The sequence below is a fragment of the Conger conger genome, chromosome 14, assembly GCF_963514075.1.
Source record: "Conger conger chromosome 14, fConCon1.1, whole genome shotgun sequence".
Lineage (NCBI taxonomy): Eukaryota > Metazoa > Chordata > Actinopteri > Anguilliformes > Congridae > Conger > Conger conger.
Genome location: NC_083773.1, coordinates 22,868,229 through 22,887,498, shown reverse-complemented (window position 1 = coordinate 22,887,498; position 19,270 = coordinate 22,868,229). Strand labels below are relative to the sequence as shown.

At 41.2% G+C, this 19,270-nt stretch overlaps 3 protein-coding genes across 3 annotated transcripts; 1 reads left to right on the top strand and 2 right to left on the bottom strand.

Annotated features, from left to right (window-relative positions):
* Positions 1 to 37: 37 nt before the first annotated feature.
* srsf3b (serine and arginine rich splicing factor 3b) lies at positions 38 to 7,021 on the bottom strand. Its single transcript, XM_061220545.1, has 7 exons — positions 6,891 to 7,021; positions 5,502 to 5,566; positions 4,946 to 5,156; positions 3,680 to 3,817; positions 1,650 to 1,688; positions 1,132 to 1,218; positions 38 to 782 (listed from the first exon to the last, which is right to left on the bottom strand). Exons 2-7 carry the CDS (start codon positions 5,518 to 5,520, stop codon positions 755 to 757), a joined length of 522 nt encoding a protein of 173 aa, XP_061076529.1. The 5' UTR covers positions 5,521 to 5,566; positions 6,891 to 7,021; the 3' UTR covers positions 38 to 754.
* A 2,573-nt stretch (positions 7,022 to 9,594) lies between these two features.
* pth4 (parathyroid hormone 4) lies at positions 9,595 to 11,536 on the top strand. Its single transcript, XM_061220947.1, has 2 exons — positions 9,595 to 9,680; positions 10,539 to 11,536. The coding sequence occupies exons 1-2, from the start codon at positions 9,595 to 9,597 to the stop codon at positions 10,819 to 10,821; spliced, it is 369 nt and encodes a 122-aa protein (XP_061076931.1). The 3' UTR covers positions 10,822 to 11,536.
* A 450-nt stretch (positions 11,537 to 11,986) lies between these two features.
* Positions 11,987 to 18,230, bottom strand: apobec2a (apolipoprotein B mRNA editing enzyme, catalytic polypeptide-like 2a). The gene is made up of 3 exons (XM_061220946.1): positions 17,863 to 18,230; positions 14,935 to 15,465; positions 11,987 to 13,136 (listed from the first exon to the last, which is right to left on the bottom strand). Exons 1-2 carry the CDS (start codon positions 18,132 to 18,134, stop codon positions 14,937 to 14,939), a joined length of 801 nt encoding a protein of 266 aa, XP_061076930.1. The 5' UTR covers positions 18,135 to 18,230; the 3' UTR covers positions 11,987 to 13,136; positions 14,935 to 14,936.
* Between the last annotated feature and the right edge of the window lie 1,040 nt (positions 18,231 to 19,270).

Sequence of the window (19,270 nt, the reverse complement as noted above, 5' to 3'; positions counted from 1 at the left end):
TTACCAGAAATTGCCCAATTTTACTCCAGAGTCAAAGCAAATGTTCTGTATCCAGCTTTAATTCAGAGAACATTACAAACAGTACAAAGAGCAAAAAAAGAAAAAGAAAAAGGATTGTTACAGGGCATTTCTTCATTACACCACCACAAGGTTTGCTTTCGCAAGTTCATGGGGCAGGGGGGGGGGGGGCTCTAACCCTACAACTTTGGGTGTCATCGGTATGAAACAACCAAGCCCATAAATGCAGTATTGACAAAGGGCATCACAAGCACAGTGAGAATTAATCACATTATATCCTGGGACTGTTCCTGACCAAAGTCATTTAAAAAAATAAAATCAAAAAAGGTATTGGGAGTTTGCCTGGGCATCCAAACAGTTTACCCCATAATCTCCGGCGTGTGGCTTGTCTGTTGGACGAGACTGGGTTTTACCCAACATGCTTTTCATACATTCAGTCCTCTATATACACAAAAAAGACACAGAACAGCTTTGGAAGAGAATTTAAATGCTTGTGCAAGTGGGTATGGAATGCTGCAGGGGGACATTTAGACTAAAACAGTACTTTGCATGTAAAGCATTTCACCTGCATATACCCACTTATATACAAAATATGAAGGAACTAGGTACCTTGCATGTCACCAGAAAAGCAAAAACTAAACCGCTAAAAAGACCTTTAAAAATAAAACAAACTTCAGGGCTCAAGGTCCATGACATCCAACTATCTAACGAGACCATCTTCTTGCCTTCCAGTCCTTTATTTCCTGTCCGGGGACCTAGAACGGCTGAAAAAAGAAACAAACATTTTAAAACCAATGATGAGGGAGGGGTGTAAATCTGACCTCAGAACGATTCAATTCAATTACAATTCCTTACAGAACCGATTCAATGCCTCGTGAAATCTTATTTCACCATGATTCCATTTGGAAACTGGTATCAATACAAGGAATACACAAATGTGACTGGAGAAACTGATGTACTCCGGATTAATGGAAAACAGAAACAAAAGGTAACGCATGTAGACAACCGTGCCAACTTTGTGGAATGCCACATTTCACAACTTTTCTAAAAAGAATTGAGGTTGATTACAATGTGGCAAGAAATGTGTATGCTAGCATGAGAAAGCACACTTGCCTTCGTGACCTAGAGAAGGAGCGTGAAGGTTTGTGGTTCCTGTCTCGTGACAGAGATCTTTCCCTCCTTCTGTCTCTGGAGAGAGATCTATAAAGGAAAAATACAATTTACCCTCAGGAAATCAAACATTCAAGTTACAATACAGCACATGCACTACAAGAGCGTCTCCTTACACCATCAGAACCATTCTGAGACGCTTTCTAGGGCTGAGAAATATTCTGTACCACTAAAGAGAATTAGTCAGTAGAGAAGTATAAACATTCATTAGATGCATTACAGCACTATTTGGGGCATTAAAGAAAACCAAAACTGTATGAATTTATGTTTTCACAAAAGACAGCATGTCTATAGCAGTTTAACCCTTTGAAGCTCATCACTTCAATATGAAACTTACTTGTTGCCAAAGACAAAAAAACTGGTTCCTGATCATGCTAAAATACAATTGTTATCCAGATAAATAAAAAAGGATAATTGTTAAATTCATGAAATTTAGCAACAGTGAATGAAAGGGTCCTTACCTGCTCCTGCTACGACTGAAGCTCCTCCTACGAGGTGATCTGGAGGAGGGAGGGGCAAGAAGGCAATGTCACAATGGGGCGGAAACAAAATGGCGGCCCTCTGTTACCCAGCATGCCTTGGTCCTGAACCCCCCTCCCTCCACCCAACACTGCTCTTCCGTTAGCGTTCCCTTTCAGTAGGGACATGCCCCTCAGTCACCACTACCCCCCGTCACCTCTGATAAAGGGAGGGGGAAAAGGAAGGTTCTGGAAAACAAGGTTTCCCCAAACGGCTGAGGGTGTGAATTTTCAATTTCAGAGATTCATCCCTCTTGATTTCTGGTTTCATTTCAATATGTCAGCTTCTTTGAGATCATAGCCAAGGTGAAATCTAAACTTCTGTCTGGGAGCCTGTGTTATACTTAACCACAGTGGCTGAGAAACAATAAAACAAGAGAGAAAAGCCAAGTTCTTCAACACCAATTAAAACTTAAGTGGATTGGAAGGGAAATGCAAATACTAAGAACGGCATTGCCACTGCAGAAGAATAAAAGCTACACACTTTTACACAACCGCACACACAACCAAGTCAATGGCCAAATCTTTCAAAAAGAAATAAATTAATACTGATTAAGAATTTTAAAGCAACCTTTTCTAAACTGGGTTTAAAGGTGACGGCTCTCCGTGAACAAACCAGGGAAGGCAGGCAAATTTAGAAGGCAACGTGGTCCAAATTCCCTGGAATAAGAGCCACTCACCTTTAAACAATTGGTCAAAAGGAAAAGCAAACTCTTTGCTTTAAAATAAAAATGATTCCTCTTATGTAGCAGCTCTCTTCACTAATAATTTTAATCAGCAGTAAACTGTACGAAGCAGGTAAAACTTACTAGTCTTTTGGTTTTCAACAAGCTAGAAATGACGAAGGGGAGGCCAGACTGGCAGGCAGGAAGGTAGAATTTGCTGAAAAGGTTTTGCCAAGATGTTGCGAGCTGATTAGTTGGCTGGCGGATGGGGGTTGGCAGTGGATTTTTCCTGCTTTTAGCGGTTAGCCGAGGGCTGCTGCTTGTAGGAGGTTGATGTGTAGACATTTGGAAAAGTAAAACGCTGATTGGTCGGGAATGTGAGGTAGGCCGCTGCCGATTGGATTAAGGTTGGAGAGGAGGCTGAGAGAACAGCATGCTCAGGAACCAATGGGCGGTGCAACCTGACGACTGGCCATGCCTGGGTCATGTGATACGACACCAGCCAAGCTGATTGGGGCACGCTGGTCACATGATGCTGAAAGAGGGCTAGTTGACTGACTCAGAGGGTGGTGAGAAGAGGCATGGTGGTGACTCTGAAACGGGGTTCATTTTTATTAATATAGATGGTAAATAAATAAAAGCAACCTTCAAAAAAACAAAAGCTTGCATCACAACCAATCTACACAGTGTCAATTCTGAATTCTGCCCCTTTTCATCTGAGAAACTGCTGTACAGCAATAGGACTGGGCTCAAGAAATTAGTGCAGTTTCTTTTGGACTCCCAATTCCTGTTACCCACTTATTGTTTATTTCAAAACAGCAAGCAGGCTTCTCCTGTGTTTGCCCTTCTCAGCCTTAACAGGAGGTAAAAATTACACTGAAATCTCTGGCAAAACATAACTTCACAAAAGGTTTTGTATCATGTGACATTCCACCGCATATAAATGGGTCTGGAGCGGCAAGCAGCACGCCTTGTTCCGCACAAATGAGCCCAGTCTTATTAACTAGACCTTGAAGACTCGACAGCCCCCCATATTGCCTTTAATGTTAAATGACTAAAAAATGACAATGAAGATGAACTGCATTTTTAAACCGCATGCCGTTCAGATTAGCATACACATGGCAATTGGTCACCCGACTGCCAAACTGACATAAGGACAATGGCCAATCAAAGTTCAGTACAACAGGACAGGCAACTCTGAAAGGAGTAGTATTTTCAGTGCGTTTTCTTAAAGCCAGTTTTAAAGTGTTGATGGCACTACGGGCAGAGGCGGTGACCCGGCGGGCGGGGGAGGCTGGGGGGGGTTACCTGCGCCGGGGCGGGGGGCTGCGGCGCCGGTAGTCGTCTCGGGCTCGCCGGCTCCAGGAGGGGGGCGGGCCCCCGCGACTCCGCGAACGTTTCTCTCCGTTGGAAAGCTCCACTCTCACCCTGCACCCACACAGCGTCCTAAACCCAACAGCAAAAAGTTATCAGCCAAGCAACCATTTACTAATTCTGGGTTTAGTTTTACTCCTCAACCAAAAACCATAATATGCTGTACAAAGTTTGTATCCATCTTTTGTTCCAGAAGACACAAGATTTGCAACATAAGCGTTCTATTGGATTGCTACCCTTTCAGAACAAGATTAGTTACAATAGTCACAAACACTTCACTTTCAGATGCGAGCAGACATTTCCTGCCTTTCTACTAAGGCCTGAAGACCAGATGAATTCAATTGTGTCACCAAAGGGGCTGAAAGGGAAAACCGGCTGAACGAGCCAAGCCAGATAGTGGACTACAGGTGAAGTTCCGCCCAAAACACATCTTTTGTCTTCCAGATCATTCAGGGGTACATACTTCAATTATCATGAGGTATGGACTTGAAAAGATCAATTCTGACAATTAGTTAATTTGCAGCAGTAAACAGAAAAGGGAAAATTTGGCAAAAAAATGAACAGAAATGAACAGAACCTTAATAGGCCTAGTAAGTAGAGGGCAAGTATTAGACAGCTGCAGGATTTTTAAAAAGTAAGAATTTGACTTCATGACCACAATTTACAGAGATATTCCCACACCGTTCCACCTCTAATCAGCAGAGAACTTAGTTCCAGCATGCTGCCCATGGACATTTTTTGGCATTAAACAAATGCTCTTATCCAGATCAATACAGAAAACTTTGTACTTATTGATAACCCTTATGCACTTTGCTCAGTGGTACAGAAACTGTGCCACACCTGGCAATAAAACCTGCAATCTTATAGTTGACAAACATTATGCTAGACTCCTTCATGCACTGCCAGGAAAACATAACAGGTCATTCATTCGCTGCCCTATCCACGTAAACACGCATACATGCAGGAACCACTGCACAGCAGTTGGATTGGTAGAACAGGCACACCTTCAGCAAAGCACTTCCAGAGCACCAGGGTCACACTGCCACAAGCTCATAGTGCTCCAAGCACCTCCCATGATGCCGTTCATTACATTACATTACATTATTGGCATTTGGCAGACGCTCTTATCCAGAGCGATGTACAACAAAGTGCATACCCAAAGTGCATAACCCATAACCCATAACGTTCACCCAGCCTCACCTTCCATCCAGCTCTCTCACTGCGTCCGTCGCGTCACGGGGGTCCTCAAACTCCACAAAGGCAAACCCGGGGGGGTTCCTGGCAACCCAAACGCTGCGCAAGGGCCCGTAGTAACCAAAGGCCCTCTCCAACTCCGTTTTATTTCCATTGTTCCCCAAATTCCCCACGTAGACCTTGCAGTCGAGAGGACAGTCTCTATGCATGCTTGGATCTGCAAAGCAAAATTGTCCACAGGGACCAGATTCAAAATTGGAAATGGAACGGCTAGAAGTGTAAAAATTCAAGCACACAGGAGCAGTCATCTCGAGCTGGAATTATTTATTTATTATTTATAATGTATTTAAGAGAATATATTAGGGAACTTTGTGGAACTAACATGCAAGCTCCCAACCCCTAATGTGTGAGACAAGTCATGAGCTGCTCTCCCACAGACAAAGGCTGGAAAAGCTACATCAAACAGTTCCAGGTCAGTATTGTAGACACTTATTTTCAGCCAAATAACAAATACAATTCAAATTAACATTGGCATGCAAGATAAGAATAAAGATGTAATTACCTCCCATTTCAACAGGCATCAATGCGCTAAACAAAAAATGTTACTCCACAAACTTCTACCAGAAACTGAAAGAAGAAGTTGTCCATTTAGATTTTCATGTATTACACATTTCCCACACATTATAAAACAAAGCAACAGTAGAAATAATAAAATGCACCATTAAGGCAAAAACACTCCTGATCAAGTTGTCTAAATGTGGCAAATCACAGTAGCTAGCGCAGATGATTGATTCTAGGTTCTCCCACACAAAGCCACATCTATACAGCAATCAAATGGTTTATATGCAAGTTGATGTCCGACAAATCTGGTTGAATTTGGGACGGCAACAAAGGGCCAGCAGCAAATGGGTGACTACAGGTAGGCGTATGGTGAGGAAATGCGTAGCACATGGAAATGCATCAAAGCTAGCTAGCTAGTTTGCTACTCCCCATTGCCAGTACAACCGAAACCAATTAACTTTAGCTGATATATCGGATGACCGTGTGCTTCAGGGGCTTTGAGTGCCCCACTTTCTGCGCTTCAACGAATGCTAACAACCACTGGCCAATAATGGCGGTTCTTTAAATCCACCAAACCAGTGTCCTAAGAATTACGAATAACTAATTAGCTAGCTAGTTCGCTAAAATGTTTGCTAAATTCTGCAGGCCCATCGTCATTTCATACTCAATAATTTGACTTTTTCAGCCATCCAACTGGTTAATAAATGTATTATTAGCAAGCTAACTTATTGCTAGCGACATTCATTAATTAGCTAGCCAGCCGGGATAGGTTAACTGTCCCGGCAGCTGGAGAAATTCCATTCGCTAGCCACATGCAAGCGATTAGATCGTCTAACTTAAAGCTACCCAATTACAAATTGTAGGTTTGCGAAAATAAATGCAGTTATATTACACTATTCAGTTAACGGCTTGAATCACAAAACCAGTTGGCTAGCTAGCAAACTGTGCTAAATCAGTGGTTACAATAAAGCGTTGGCTACCAATAGCTTTTGTTCGTTCAATGATGCGACCAAAATGGCGAACAGGCTGGCTAGCTAGAGTAGCTATATGACCTAGCTAGTGACCCGACCATGGTCCCAATTAAACCCTCAGTCACATTAATTATAACAAACATGAAATATTGAATGTGAAGGCATATGTGCGTTATTCCACAGCCAAACAAACTACATTTAGATAGAAACACACGCTGCGTAGCAATGTTTGCAACGAAAAATATCAAAATTAAAAAATGGCTGCCGCTTTCACACAATGCCCACCAGCAAAATGGCTAACTGTTGAACTATCAATAGTTTCACGTTATTTCGTATACATTAGCTGCCGCAATTATCATTTTAGAACACCTCCAGCATTATAAATAAATTCCACTAGCTATATTACTCTCATTACTTACCGTAAACGTGCGCCCAACGACCGTCTTGCACAACTCTCCTCGAATGCGTGTTTTTCTCCTCAAGGAAGCACGAAATGGCGTTTTCCGGAAATCCTCGTTAGATAACACCGCCCTACTGCAGACGTACTTCCTACTAAAAAACGTGTAGTTTTTCTCACATCCGCCTTTGGACCTCAAGAAGGAATTCCTCGCAACATACAGGATCTTTTGGTTTTTCTTTTTTCGGGAAAGGGTATTTGTAGCGCAATTATATATTTAGAAAAAAATATATAATTTTTTTTTAATGTATTTTCTTCGGGTTTGCAGCTTTGCACATAAAACTTCAATAGCTGAATATTTCTATTAAAAGTGAGCATACAGCAAAAATATAATTTTGGAATAGAATATGCTGTAAAAGCAATCTGTTTAGGCTATACCTCACTCAGATTCTTCAATTATGCCATAATTTGTATTGTTTTAAAAAGAGCCATGACTACGTATATATGTATAATATTGACCAGCTGCAGTTATGTATAGAGAAAGGGAATCCTGATACAAGTAAATATTGGTCTCATATGTCCAATGTCTACAAGACATTGTAGCCTTGACATCTTGTTTTTGTGGCTAACTTCGTTCTGTCTGTTGCGGACAGTAGTCACTAATACAACCACAGCTGCCTCCTGAAGAGTGTTTCTGATGTTGAGCAGGTGTTTCTGTTTTTTTTTTCTTCATTATGATGACAGTTCTACAGTCATTACATTACATTACATTATTGGCATTTGGCAGACGCTCTTATCCAGAGCGACTTACAACAACATGCAAATTGCTTACCCATAACCAGGGACAAGTGTGCTGAATGACCCTACAATTTTCAACAAAGATAAGGACTAGGGCCTATTTGATCATTAGACTTTGTAAAAATATATAATACCGTACCACGCAAATATGAATATACAGCTTATCTAGCCAGACAAAACTAACAAAGGTATCATCCTTATAACACAAGTAAAGACAGCAGTTAAGGTTTACAGGGAGGGGTGGGGAGAGGTGCTGCTTGAAGAGCTTCTTCAGTTTTTGATGCAAGCCATGACAGGCAGCCAGCAAGCAGGGGGTTGACATGAGAGTGTTTGGGAATGTTTGGGAATGTTGAAGACCAGACAAGCTGCTGCATTCTGGATGCAACTGTCATTAACTGTAGAGGTCTTCCTTAACCAAGGACTCCTTTTGTGATTAGTGAGCTCACCAGTACCTCAGGAATCCACTGATTTGGTGTGGGTGGAGATGCCGGTTTGAGCAGCTGATCCATGGATGTACAACTCAGGATTAAAATGCATGAAGTCGAAATGATCAATTATCATTTAAAAAAGAGTCATAAAATATTATCATTTTTAATATAAGCACTTCATTTGGAAAAATGGTTTGTGTACAGTTTCGCTTTTCATTAGAGCCTACACAATAAATTCTTGTTAGAAAATACAACCCCTTTTACCAAAAGGGGTGAGGCTTTTAATATGAAAACATGGGGCCACTACACAGTGAGACATTCTTGGTTTGCTGAATGGGGTCCTGGAGAAGTCGGGTACAAACAGGACAGCTGGTTGCTATCCATTGGCCGATATTGTGCAGTGGAATCCTGCGAACAGCTACAGCAAAGCCAAGCCTTTGTTCTCTGTATGCTTGCCAGCCATAATAAGTGCCAACATTCCTAACTGAGGGAATCTGTTCATAAAGGTGTTGTCAAGATAGTTTCCAAGGGATGTTCTTCAGAATCAGTTAAGCCAATGTGGAGCAATTGTTAAGAGAGTCAAATTGTGCTAATGGCCAACAGCAGCTCCCAGAGAAAAGCATTTAAACAAGATGAAACAGGGCAATACGTGTATATCTGGGATATATACTATAAATTGTTGTCTAATCAATAGCAATAAATGTATTCGCTTTCCAGACGGAAAACATAACGACCTACAGAATTCCTAAAGTTGGATGAGATGTATTCATATCAGACTAAATTTGGAGCTTCTGACATTGCAGCAATTATCACTGATGAGAAATAATGAATCATTAATCATCCTTCTGCCGAGGAATCCAATTGGTTGATTAAAAAAAGCGTGGGTGAATGACGGTGCCTTTTTTGTTTGAGGTAGGCTAGCTTAGTACTCATGAGTTTGAAAGGTCAGTGCAATCGTACAGCTGGATATATAAAGCAGCTGGCCACTGAATGTGAATTCACTTCAGCGCACAACAGCAGTGGGATAGCAAAGCGTCTTGTTCACCTGAGGCCGAGGGGAACAGTGTGAGTAGCCTTGTTTGATGATATTGCAGAAACATCCCAATTAAGATGAGTTCATCCTTTTTTTCTTTGCAGAAACATTTGATCTGTTTCATAATGCTTTTTAAATATTCTCACATTCAGGGAAGAAACAGAGTTTTATAAGGTGTTTTAAGCCTTGTGATGCGACTGGACTCAAATATTCTGTTGTTGAAGTGAAGTACAGTATGTTATTTTTATGTGTGGTCACAAATTGTAGGTTTAAACAGGCTAGAACAATGATGGAAATATTATAATATTATAATATTATAATATTATAATTTAAGAAACTATGAAAGGGACTATTTCAAATATGTTGAAATGTAAACATCCATTTTTACCACCACCTACACACAGCAGTCTGTTAAAAAACTGTTAATATAGTAGTTGGATTTTTGTATTCCTTTCAGGTCATATACAATGCTTGTGTCGCAAAAACTAATCCAGTCCATGGCTATTATGGTCATCATTGTATTGTCGTTGGCCCGATGTCAGGAGAATGAGAGGTAAGTGGCTTAGAAAATTTGGCTGCAAATGTGCTTGAGAAATGCAAGACATATTTGGTATTATAAAATATGATCTGTATATTTAATATGCTTTAAGATATGTTTGTTCCACTACAAACTCAGAGAGCAAAGCAAGTGACAGAGTCTTCAATAGGCCCTCATACAGCAAATTCTATGATATCCAACCAAATTCAGCAATGAATCTAAATGTGTTACTGTTGGACCCGACAAGTGCTCTCAGTTTCTGTGATGTGAATACTTTATTTATGTGCAAGGATATTTACTGGATTCTCTGCAAATCTGTCACATGTACTGAGCGCACTCATTTTCATATGTGTGATGCCTCCTGGGTGCGGCAGCACAGTGCTATAGGTATGAATATGAGCTGTAATTCTATTTTTTTAAATGTGCTTTATAAAAAATATGAAACTACTCAATGATGCAAATCTATAGAAATAGCTGCTAAGACGGTAAATATGGCTCTCAGAATTGACTCATAATATTGTTCATATGGCGCCCGCTAGTGGACCAATATCACAAATTTCATACAGATGTTAAACACAACAAATAGCTCGAAGTATTTTCCTTCCCCACGTGAAGGCAGCTGCTTTTCCACATAGTGAACGAATAGCAACAGATGAGCAAACACAGTAACACAGTAACACAGTAACACAGATACATTTGATAAAAATACATCAAAGAAAAACTGCCTGTGAAGAGGTATGCACACATCATCTGTGGATGAAATCATGGGCTGAGCTGCTGTTTGCAGTCTTGGGTGCTGCAGCTGCCTTCCAGTCATCACTGAGGGAAGGAAAGTACCATGGGTATGTAATCTCCCCTGTTTTCCCCGTGCAGAAGGGCAGTGGCTGAACACCAGTTTATGCATGACCGGGGGCAGGCTGTGCAGAGTCTGAAGAGGCTCATGTGGCTTTCCAACACCATAGAGGGGCTGCACACTGCCCAGGCCAGGACCCTTCAGCTGGAGCCTGACCCCACAGAGTGCGGGCACGAGGGCCCCCAGCAGTGTCTGTCCCAGCAGGAGAGAGAGGTTAGACACAGCACCCTGGCAAGCCTGCTGCAGATTCTGTGTGACGTCCACAAGCCCCACCTCACCAGGCTTCCAGAAAGCAAGAAATAACCCCCAGTGAGAAAGGCCACTGCCACCTGATAGATCAGAACTGTATAGCAGAGCATGCATTGTGTTTGTCATTTCTCCCCTGGAATTCGAATGACTTCTTTCTCATCCCGTCCTTCGTGTAATGGGATTTCAATGAACCTATGTAAGTCCAACCAATTTGGTGGTAGCTTGTGAGCATGCCATAGAATTGAGACCTTACCAATAAGTTAATCATTAGTCCCAGCTTTCATTCATTTTGTTTGATTGACATGCGTGGCAGGTATCTGGATAATTAATTACATTTCTCTTCCAAAGAATTTCAGTGTCTCATGCTGTACCACCTTCTTTCAGTATGTCATGTGAGAGAATAGAAAAAGTAGTGAATTCAGTTTAATCAAAGTAGACAATACTTTGAATACAAAAAAGTAAGACTAATGGAAATTAATATTCAATGTTTTGGTATTGACCTTTTCAATCAAATATCAATATGCTTATGTGCTGTGTATAAGCGTCTACACATAATGCGCCTTGTGGAATAATTAATTGCATCTTTTCCACAATGTCAAAATCGTTATTTATTGTTTTTGTTCATTGTCACTGAAGAGTGTAATTATTATGAATTGATTATGAAGTAAATCTATCTGCAGAATGATTGATTTTGTGAGATTATTTTGACGTGAGCTGTAGCCTTTTCTTGCTACTCTGTTTTCTCATTGGCTGCTGAAGGTCTTACCTGAGATGCAAACAGTGTCTGGATGCATATGTGAGCTGTGTGGAATTTTAAACTGAATAAAAATCCTGTGTTCATTTTATCATTGTAAAATAATTTACCCTGGTGGAATGTATACTCCCTTCTCTGTAATCTCCTTTGTAAAGATGAGTGATTATTAGAATTTTCATTTCCAGTTAAGAAGCACAATATTGACTATTAACATACACGAAAAGGAAGAGAATCCTGTAATTTGCTAAATGAATGAATACATTATGAATTAATGGAAAAAAAAAAATTATTCCGACCACATATACCTAAGTGAGTTTGTAAGAGTCCCCATTGGCAAGTCTCTACTGTCATTACACTTTAATGATCTCTGAAATGAGTCGGGAGCAGTTACTGCAAATTCACTAACGTGAACGAAAGCTTATGAGACTAAATATTCAACAAGAACAAATCAGTGGAGTCCACATATTCATATATTTTTTTATATTCTGAAAAGCATTTATTCAATTTCTATTGCCTGTAACCTATACCATGAAAACCTAGGCATAATCCTAAGGAACTATCCTTAGCAGTCATTTTAATGTACAATATTGCAAGCAAATCTTCCAGTACAGATTTTTAAAAATGGCTATTAGCATGATTATAATCATTGCTTACCCTTTATGTCTAAAATTATTCATTACAAATGTGTATACATTTATAGAACAGATTCATAAAATAACATGAACATCTCAGCTTCTTGCTTTACTTTAGTGCATTGTGAATTTAATTGCACAAAAAATATGTTGTAAACAAAAGATAAACAGTAGTCCAAATAATCATTATGAAAACTATCAGTGGTTGTTTTAAAGAGAATGTTCTCTATAATACGAAAGTTGCATGAAAACAAATTAGTCTATGTAACAAATATAGGCTATGTGTTTCATGAACATTCAAAAAATTATAGTTCATTCTCAATGTGCTTGAAACTGTACCAAATGTGTATTTTCCCAATTTAAATGTTTGAATCTTGAATTATTGAATAAATCAAAACATAAAAAATATAAAACCTAAATATCTGAATAGAAGCATCAAAACCTAAGCATTCTTGGTATGAATTAAGGTTTTTTTTAAATATAAAAAACAACAACAATGCCATTAGATATTTTAAATTGATCTGTTCACTAATAATCAATTTACAGTATTTTGTTTTTCATTAACCCCAAAGGTGTTGAGAAAGACCACACTGATGCTTCAGCAGAGGTCAAAGCAGGTGATAAGGTTGACAGACGTTTCTTAATGTAGGCGGTACATTCAATTTGGAAAGGATCAGGTGTCATGGAAGCATCTCAGTTTGTGTTGACAGAGGCTGAGTGCTCAGTGCTGACGGGCAGGTTGGAGATTACTTGTGTGTCCCAGCTCTGGGGTTTAAAAACAGCCCCTTTTAGGGCAATGCCCCTGACTTTAAAGTATGGGTTTGAGAATAGAATGTACCTCCATAGTATCCATACAGTGTCTGTAAGAGGAAAGGCTTTGTTTCTATAGCAGGGTGAAAGGGGGGGGGGGGGCAGCATACTCCGGTCGTAAGGCAGAGGTTGAATGCCAGAAGCTTGTGTGTGCTTTCATTTATCAGCAAGCCCTGATAAAGAGAGGAAGAGGAAAGATAGAAATGAATGTTAAGGGGAGCATATTTGTGTCAGAACACCAGAGGTGGAAAGTCAAGGGGTCTGAAAATAAAAGTCCTGCCCATATGTTCCTTCCATCAATGAACTAATGAGCCATCTGATTTCAATAATGACCTCCACCTCTGAGGAATTGTGCTAATGAGCAAATCCAGGAGATTAGAACATCATACCAGGGAGGACTTTTAATTTCTGAAGCAGGATTTTCCACCTCTGGAGAACACCTATATTCCTAGGAGGAATTCTGGGGCTGCATACCCATGAGAAACTCAACATTTTTCCTCATCAGTGTTTTCACTGCACACACATCTCTTATGCAACATGTCCCCTAGCCTTCACTGCAAGGCCCAAAAAAGCCCCATGCATTTCACAAGTGTGTTTAGAGGACACTAATGAGAACGTGAATGTAGAGAATATGCCCCTGGGTGGATTTAATTTCCACTAATTGCATCAGATGTTCATGTTGACCCTTTAGGAATCAGAACTCCCCAGAACATTCTCATATTCTCCTGTCATGAAACACCAAGGCTTCAATTATCACCTAACACCCTGGAGAATTATCAGCAATGATAAAGTGAGCACTACCACCATTATTCCTCTTGCCTAAATGAGATTAAATATTGCTGACAGTAATATTTTGATCGTGTCCTGCTTTAAGAATTTACAGTATATATCTCTCTCCATCGAAATGGCAGATTAATGCATTTGCAGAACTCTCAGATTAGTTAGCAATGTCATTTTCCCTTTAGTGCGAATAACACTTGAAAGCATAAACAATTTAGAGAACAGGGCCAGCTTTTCAGCTTTTTCCAGGACTGAAGTTAGTAGCACTTTACATTACTACATTACATTACAACTGCATTAGTTAATGCCAATTCATGAACCTTATTGTAAAGTGTGGCCCTGAATTCACATATCCAATACTGTAATTACCTCAAGGGCAAGTTCCCTGCCATTTCCTTTTCCATGTCTATGACTCAGAGGGACAGAAAGACTGCTACTCTGCACTCCACCTGCTGCTGCTCCTCCCGGCTCCTCCAGCTCCCTGACTCAATAAACCTGGCAGTTGCTCCTTGAGATGATACGTTATATACAGTATCTGATCCTAACTAGATTAGGCTTACTGTCATGATTTACTCAGGTATATAATTAGGCACAGTCTTAGCATCACAGCTAACACAAAATGTTCTCACAATGTTACTGGAATGTTTTGTGAATGTAATAACCATGGCACTACATGGCAGCAATATTGCAAGTGCATCTTGTGTCAGCTGGGATGTGACCTGCAGTAATCACCATGCTCAATAAAGCAGAGCTGATTATGTGCTGATATTGAAAGTTGGATGAAATTGTTGGTAATGTAGCAGCTGCATATCCTTAAGAAAATTGGTATTTTAAAAATATTTGTATGGGTTAGTTTGCATAGTGCAGCATACACATACAGCACTATCGTGTTAACCACACTTGTTTAAATACAGAACATTTTGCACAGTAAAATGTCTAGTGTTCATTCAACTCTCCATATGAGTCCAATAGGCACCGTATGGAACCTGTAAAAATGAATTTAACCCTGAACATTTAAGGCCAGTTTATAGTCCAGTGTCGCTCAACTGAAATCACAGAGCGTTCGTGAAAGTTTTATTGTCCCCCGACATAGACTGTGGTCTTTGTCCTTTGCAAAGATATATAAATGCCCTCCACTGTCGCTGGACTATAAACCGGCATTTACCGTGTGTGGGGGGGAGGAGCACTCACTGTTACTGAAGTATGTCCGCCAGCTTCTCCTGGTAGTACTCGTAATTCTCCATGCAGTCCTCCCAGGGCTCAAACTTCTCGTCCTCGTTCTCCACGAAGGTGTCCCAGGTGTAGATAAAGTCTGTGGGCTTCATCATGCGCAGCTTGCAGCCTGCGGCGGCCAGGGCCTTCAGGCCCGCCTGTGCCTCGGGCTCCTCCCACATGAAGATGCGGGCGGAGAAGATGGTGAGGCGCAGGCTCTTGCGCGCCCGGAGGATCTCGGCCAGCTTGACGCAGCAGGCCGGGCAGGGGCTGGAGGACACGTACCAGGTGACCGTGTAGCGCAGCGCCGGGTCATACTTGGGCATCACCAGGTGGAAGAAGGCCTCTTCGGCGTGAGTGCCCGAGTGCTCATCCTCCAGGTAGCCCCGCTTCACCTCGCCGTTGCCTCCCTGCGAGTCCACCAGGAAGCACAGGAAGGTCTTGTTCCGGCCTGAGGAATACTCCACGTTCTTAAACTGGAACTTGAAGAAGAAGGGGCTAATTCGATCTCTGAAAAAAGGAGAAAACGGATCATTTCAGGATAGATAAATCGACCCATTTATCAATCAGTCACTTCATCTTTTTTTGTGTAGAGCTATTTGCACGCAGCACAGTGAGTATTTCAGAACTATCATATTTACACCAAAATGGAAAAAACTGGATAATTATTTCCTGACCCCTTGAAAATACACATGATTTTCTACCCACAAACATATGAAAAATAAGAAGTACCCATGCCATTCCTGCTACATACCCACAAATAATGGAAAACAAATAAAATACTACCACTAACTAAAGAAAATGTCAATTTAACAAATGTTTTCCTCAATGACTTCAGTCAGTGCTATAGCTACAACATTCTCACAAAGTTTAATTTCAGTTCTGGATATAAGCCTCTGTGAAGGCAGTCAAATATTTATTTATGCATATTGATTATGGCTCTGATTCAACCCCCAACACCCTCTCAAGCATTAATAATTTGTATTACTTGCGCAATATCTTTCTATGAACTCAGTGACTTTATTGCCAGCCCTGCAACAGTAGCGCTGGAATCCATGGCTAGTCAAAGCATACTGTTATCACAAACTTATGCCAATGTGTCGTGACAACAGTTTCAAAAGAAAGATTAGTGTGATAAAACGTTTAAACATTACAATCAATGTGGCATGTTCAAAGAGGCTTTTCCAAAAAGTATCACTAACTGTGGAGATAAAGGTCCAGCTCTGCTGGGCCCACATGTGGGCTGTTCTGCTTTTGGATCTGACACTTTGACATTATGATCGGGGGGAATGACCAGCACTGCAACTCCGGGCTAAATCTGGCCCGCTATCCCACCCTGCCTGGTATGTCAAATCCGTATTATTAGGGCCCTGACTTCATGACCCAATTCTTTTTGCCCGTTGTCACGATTTAGCTGTCAGCAGGCATTGTATCGTTCCCCTTAAAGCCCCCCTGTGGAATGTTGAGGAATTCCTCAGAGGGTCTGCCCGTCTGTGTAGTACATTAAAGTTACTCTGGAGTCGGAATCCTGACCGTCGGAATCCAGTTCCATTTCATTAATTGAACAAATGAACCAATGGCTTTGATCAAAAGACCAAAGAACCGGCAGGCCCGTGTTTACGATTGTACGGAAATACCACTCAGAAGAAAGATAAACACGGTCAGGGAATGGGGGGGGGGGGGGGGTTTTGGGTTCATGGACATGTCCCTAGGGTTAGACCCCTACCTCCACCAGATCTAAAAAAAACCCAAACAAAATACAAACATTGTAGCTACCTGCTGACCCTGAACCACAAGTTCCAAGTTGTGAAACTTGCAGAGCTTGGTAAAGGTATGTATTATTGGAGAGGTCTAGTTCAGGCAATAGATCAGGTGCTATTGCCATTGAACACAACCCTTTACCTGGATCACTATGAACACATATAGACCTTATATTTTCATGGGAAAATATAGTAACATATGTACAACTATTTTAAATTGAAGCAATTAAATGTCATATACTGTATCTAAATAAATAAATTCCCATTATTTATTCAAAGCTATCAAAATAAGAGCACCAGTGCAAGGTGTGCAAAACAAATGCCTCATTTAGACAAATTTTTATTGCCACCTGTCATTTGAACCTTATCCAACCAAACACCATACTGTCCCAAAAATCGATAACTGTAAATGGCAGCTTGAGACATAAAGAAAGATGAAGCCCAGAAGCTTCAGCACGAAGTTGGATGTTACACAACTGGCCTTTGTCATTGACCAGTCAGCTATTGTGGAATGTATTTAACAATTTACGGTTTGGCATGACTATCATAACTATTTCAGCAAAAGACAAACATTTATCATTATCCTTGTTCTTTTAAATTATTACAACAAATAGTTAGGTCAGTGCACACAGCTACAAAGACAATAAAACAACAATGGTGGTGCCTACATGTTACATCATAGGCTACTATAATCTGTCCCATAACCACTGCAGTTAAGCAAACAAATACCTTTATAGCTCGCCTAGTACTTCTCAACTTCATAGCTATTTCTACAATCCCCCTTGGCATATTGTATAATAATTCCTTCACTTATTTTCATCCATGTTTTTTCTGTTCTGCCCTAGTGGTAGACCATACTATCCAAGTAGCCAATGACTTACTCTAAAGACAAAGGTAGCCATTTTGTTTTCTGGTCCAGCTTTCTGGCTCTCCTATCTCTCTCCTTTACTATAATGCCACTACTACCACTATGACCACTATAACATTACCAGTGCCTCCATCACTACTGAATTGCCAATATTTCTACCTCTTTGTAATATCTCTAGGTTCTAATGTTAGTTTGTGAGAACTTAGGTAAGGTGTGCATTTGCCTGTGGCGATAGTGAGAGTAGGTGTGAGTATAGTCTTTAAGAGAGCATACACCTACCCCTCAATGATCTCGAAGGGAGGCAGCTCAATGGGCTGGAACTGGAACTCTCCATTCTCCCCACTGGCTGCTGCCCCTTCCGCGGCCCCCCCGTTCGCCGCAGGTTTCTCCCCTGGCTTTTCCCCCTCTGCCTGCACCGGCTGTTCCTCTGCTTTCTCTTTCTCCTTTGCCTTTTCTGGCTCCGGAACCTTCTCTGCTTTCGCGTCTTTAGCCTCTGGCTTCTTCTCCTTCTTCCTCAGCGGTGTTTTGCCGGTGCCCTTCCTGTCTGCCATGACTGGCCTGGGAAACTGTCCGTGTCCGTCTGTCGGTGGGGAGGGGTGGTGGTGGTGGCGGGTGGGTGAGTGGGGGGAGAAGGACGGGACGAAGCCAAGATGGGACGCCGGAGATAGAGAGGCAGACAGGACAAGGGGGCTGGCCCAGGGACTGAGAGAGCGGGGACAGCTAGCAGGTGTCAGTGACCACTGGCAGCTGCTCCGCTCCCTCCAGATAAAGCTATAAAAAGAACCAGGAGAAACGCAAGGGGAGGGGAGACCGTTGATTGATAATTGATACTGTGTGAGGGCTTCCTTTAAAAAAAAAGAAAAAAGAAGCAGGCCAAGACTTATTTTACCTCTTGCTTGTCACTGCCGCTGTCTGGAACAAAGGTTTTACCACTGTCATGGACACAAAGGCTAATTCCACACATGGGTGATGAATTTACCAGACTGCATAGCAGGCTGTCACTGTTTATGCAGTGATATTGGCAGGCTCTATGAGACAGTAACTGTATGACAGTGAGTGTGAGAGCTTATGACCTGGATCATGTTCTATATGTTTGAACCAGGCACTCTGGCTGCTCTAATTCCATCTTTTAAGTGCACTCAATATCATTCTTTATCTTAGCAGTTATTTAGTGTATATATGGTAAGGTGCTTCCCTCAGAGCAATTTGGTTTCTCTTGCTTCACTTATTTGACCAGTTTTCAGCTCAGTTTGAATGGGTGACTGGTATGACATTTCCCATGTTCAGGATTCACTGTCCACAAGGAGGCAGTAGAGTCATTTGTTTGTGGAAACACGGGTGGACAGTTTTGAGAAGTCAAACAGGAGCTCAAGCCTAAGAACCATACTTTCCCAATATTGTAAACTGACTGTGGTTTCATGGTGATAGAGGAGTCTACCGAAAGGGGAGTGAAGGGGGCAGGGGATGACTATACATTTTGTAATGATGGTGACAGTGAAGCTATGCTTTATTTTAACTCAGTATGAAAAACAGAAACCAGCAGATGAAACTCATGAAGCATACCAACACAACAGAGAATGATTGAGATGAGATGATTTATGCTGATAAGAGCTTTTAAATGTTGATATACAGTATTGTCTAAGTCAGAGACCACCCATTATTTTATTTACTTTCAGTGCGGAAAGGA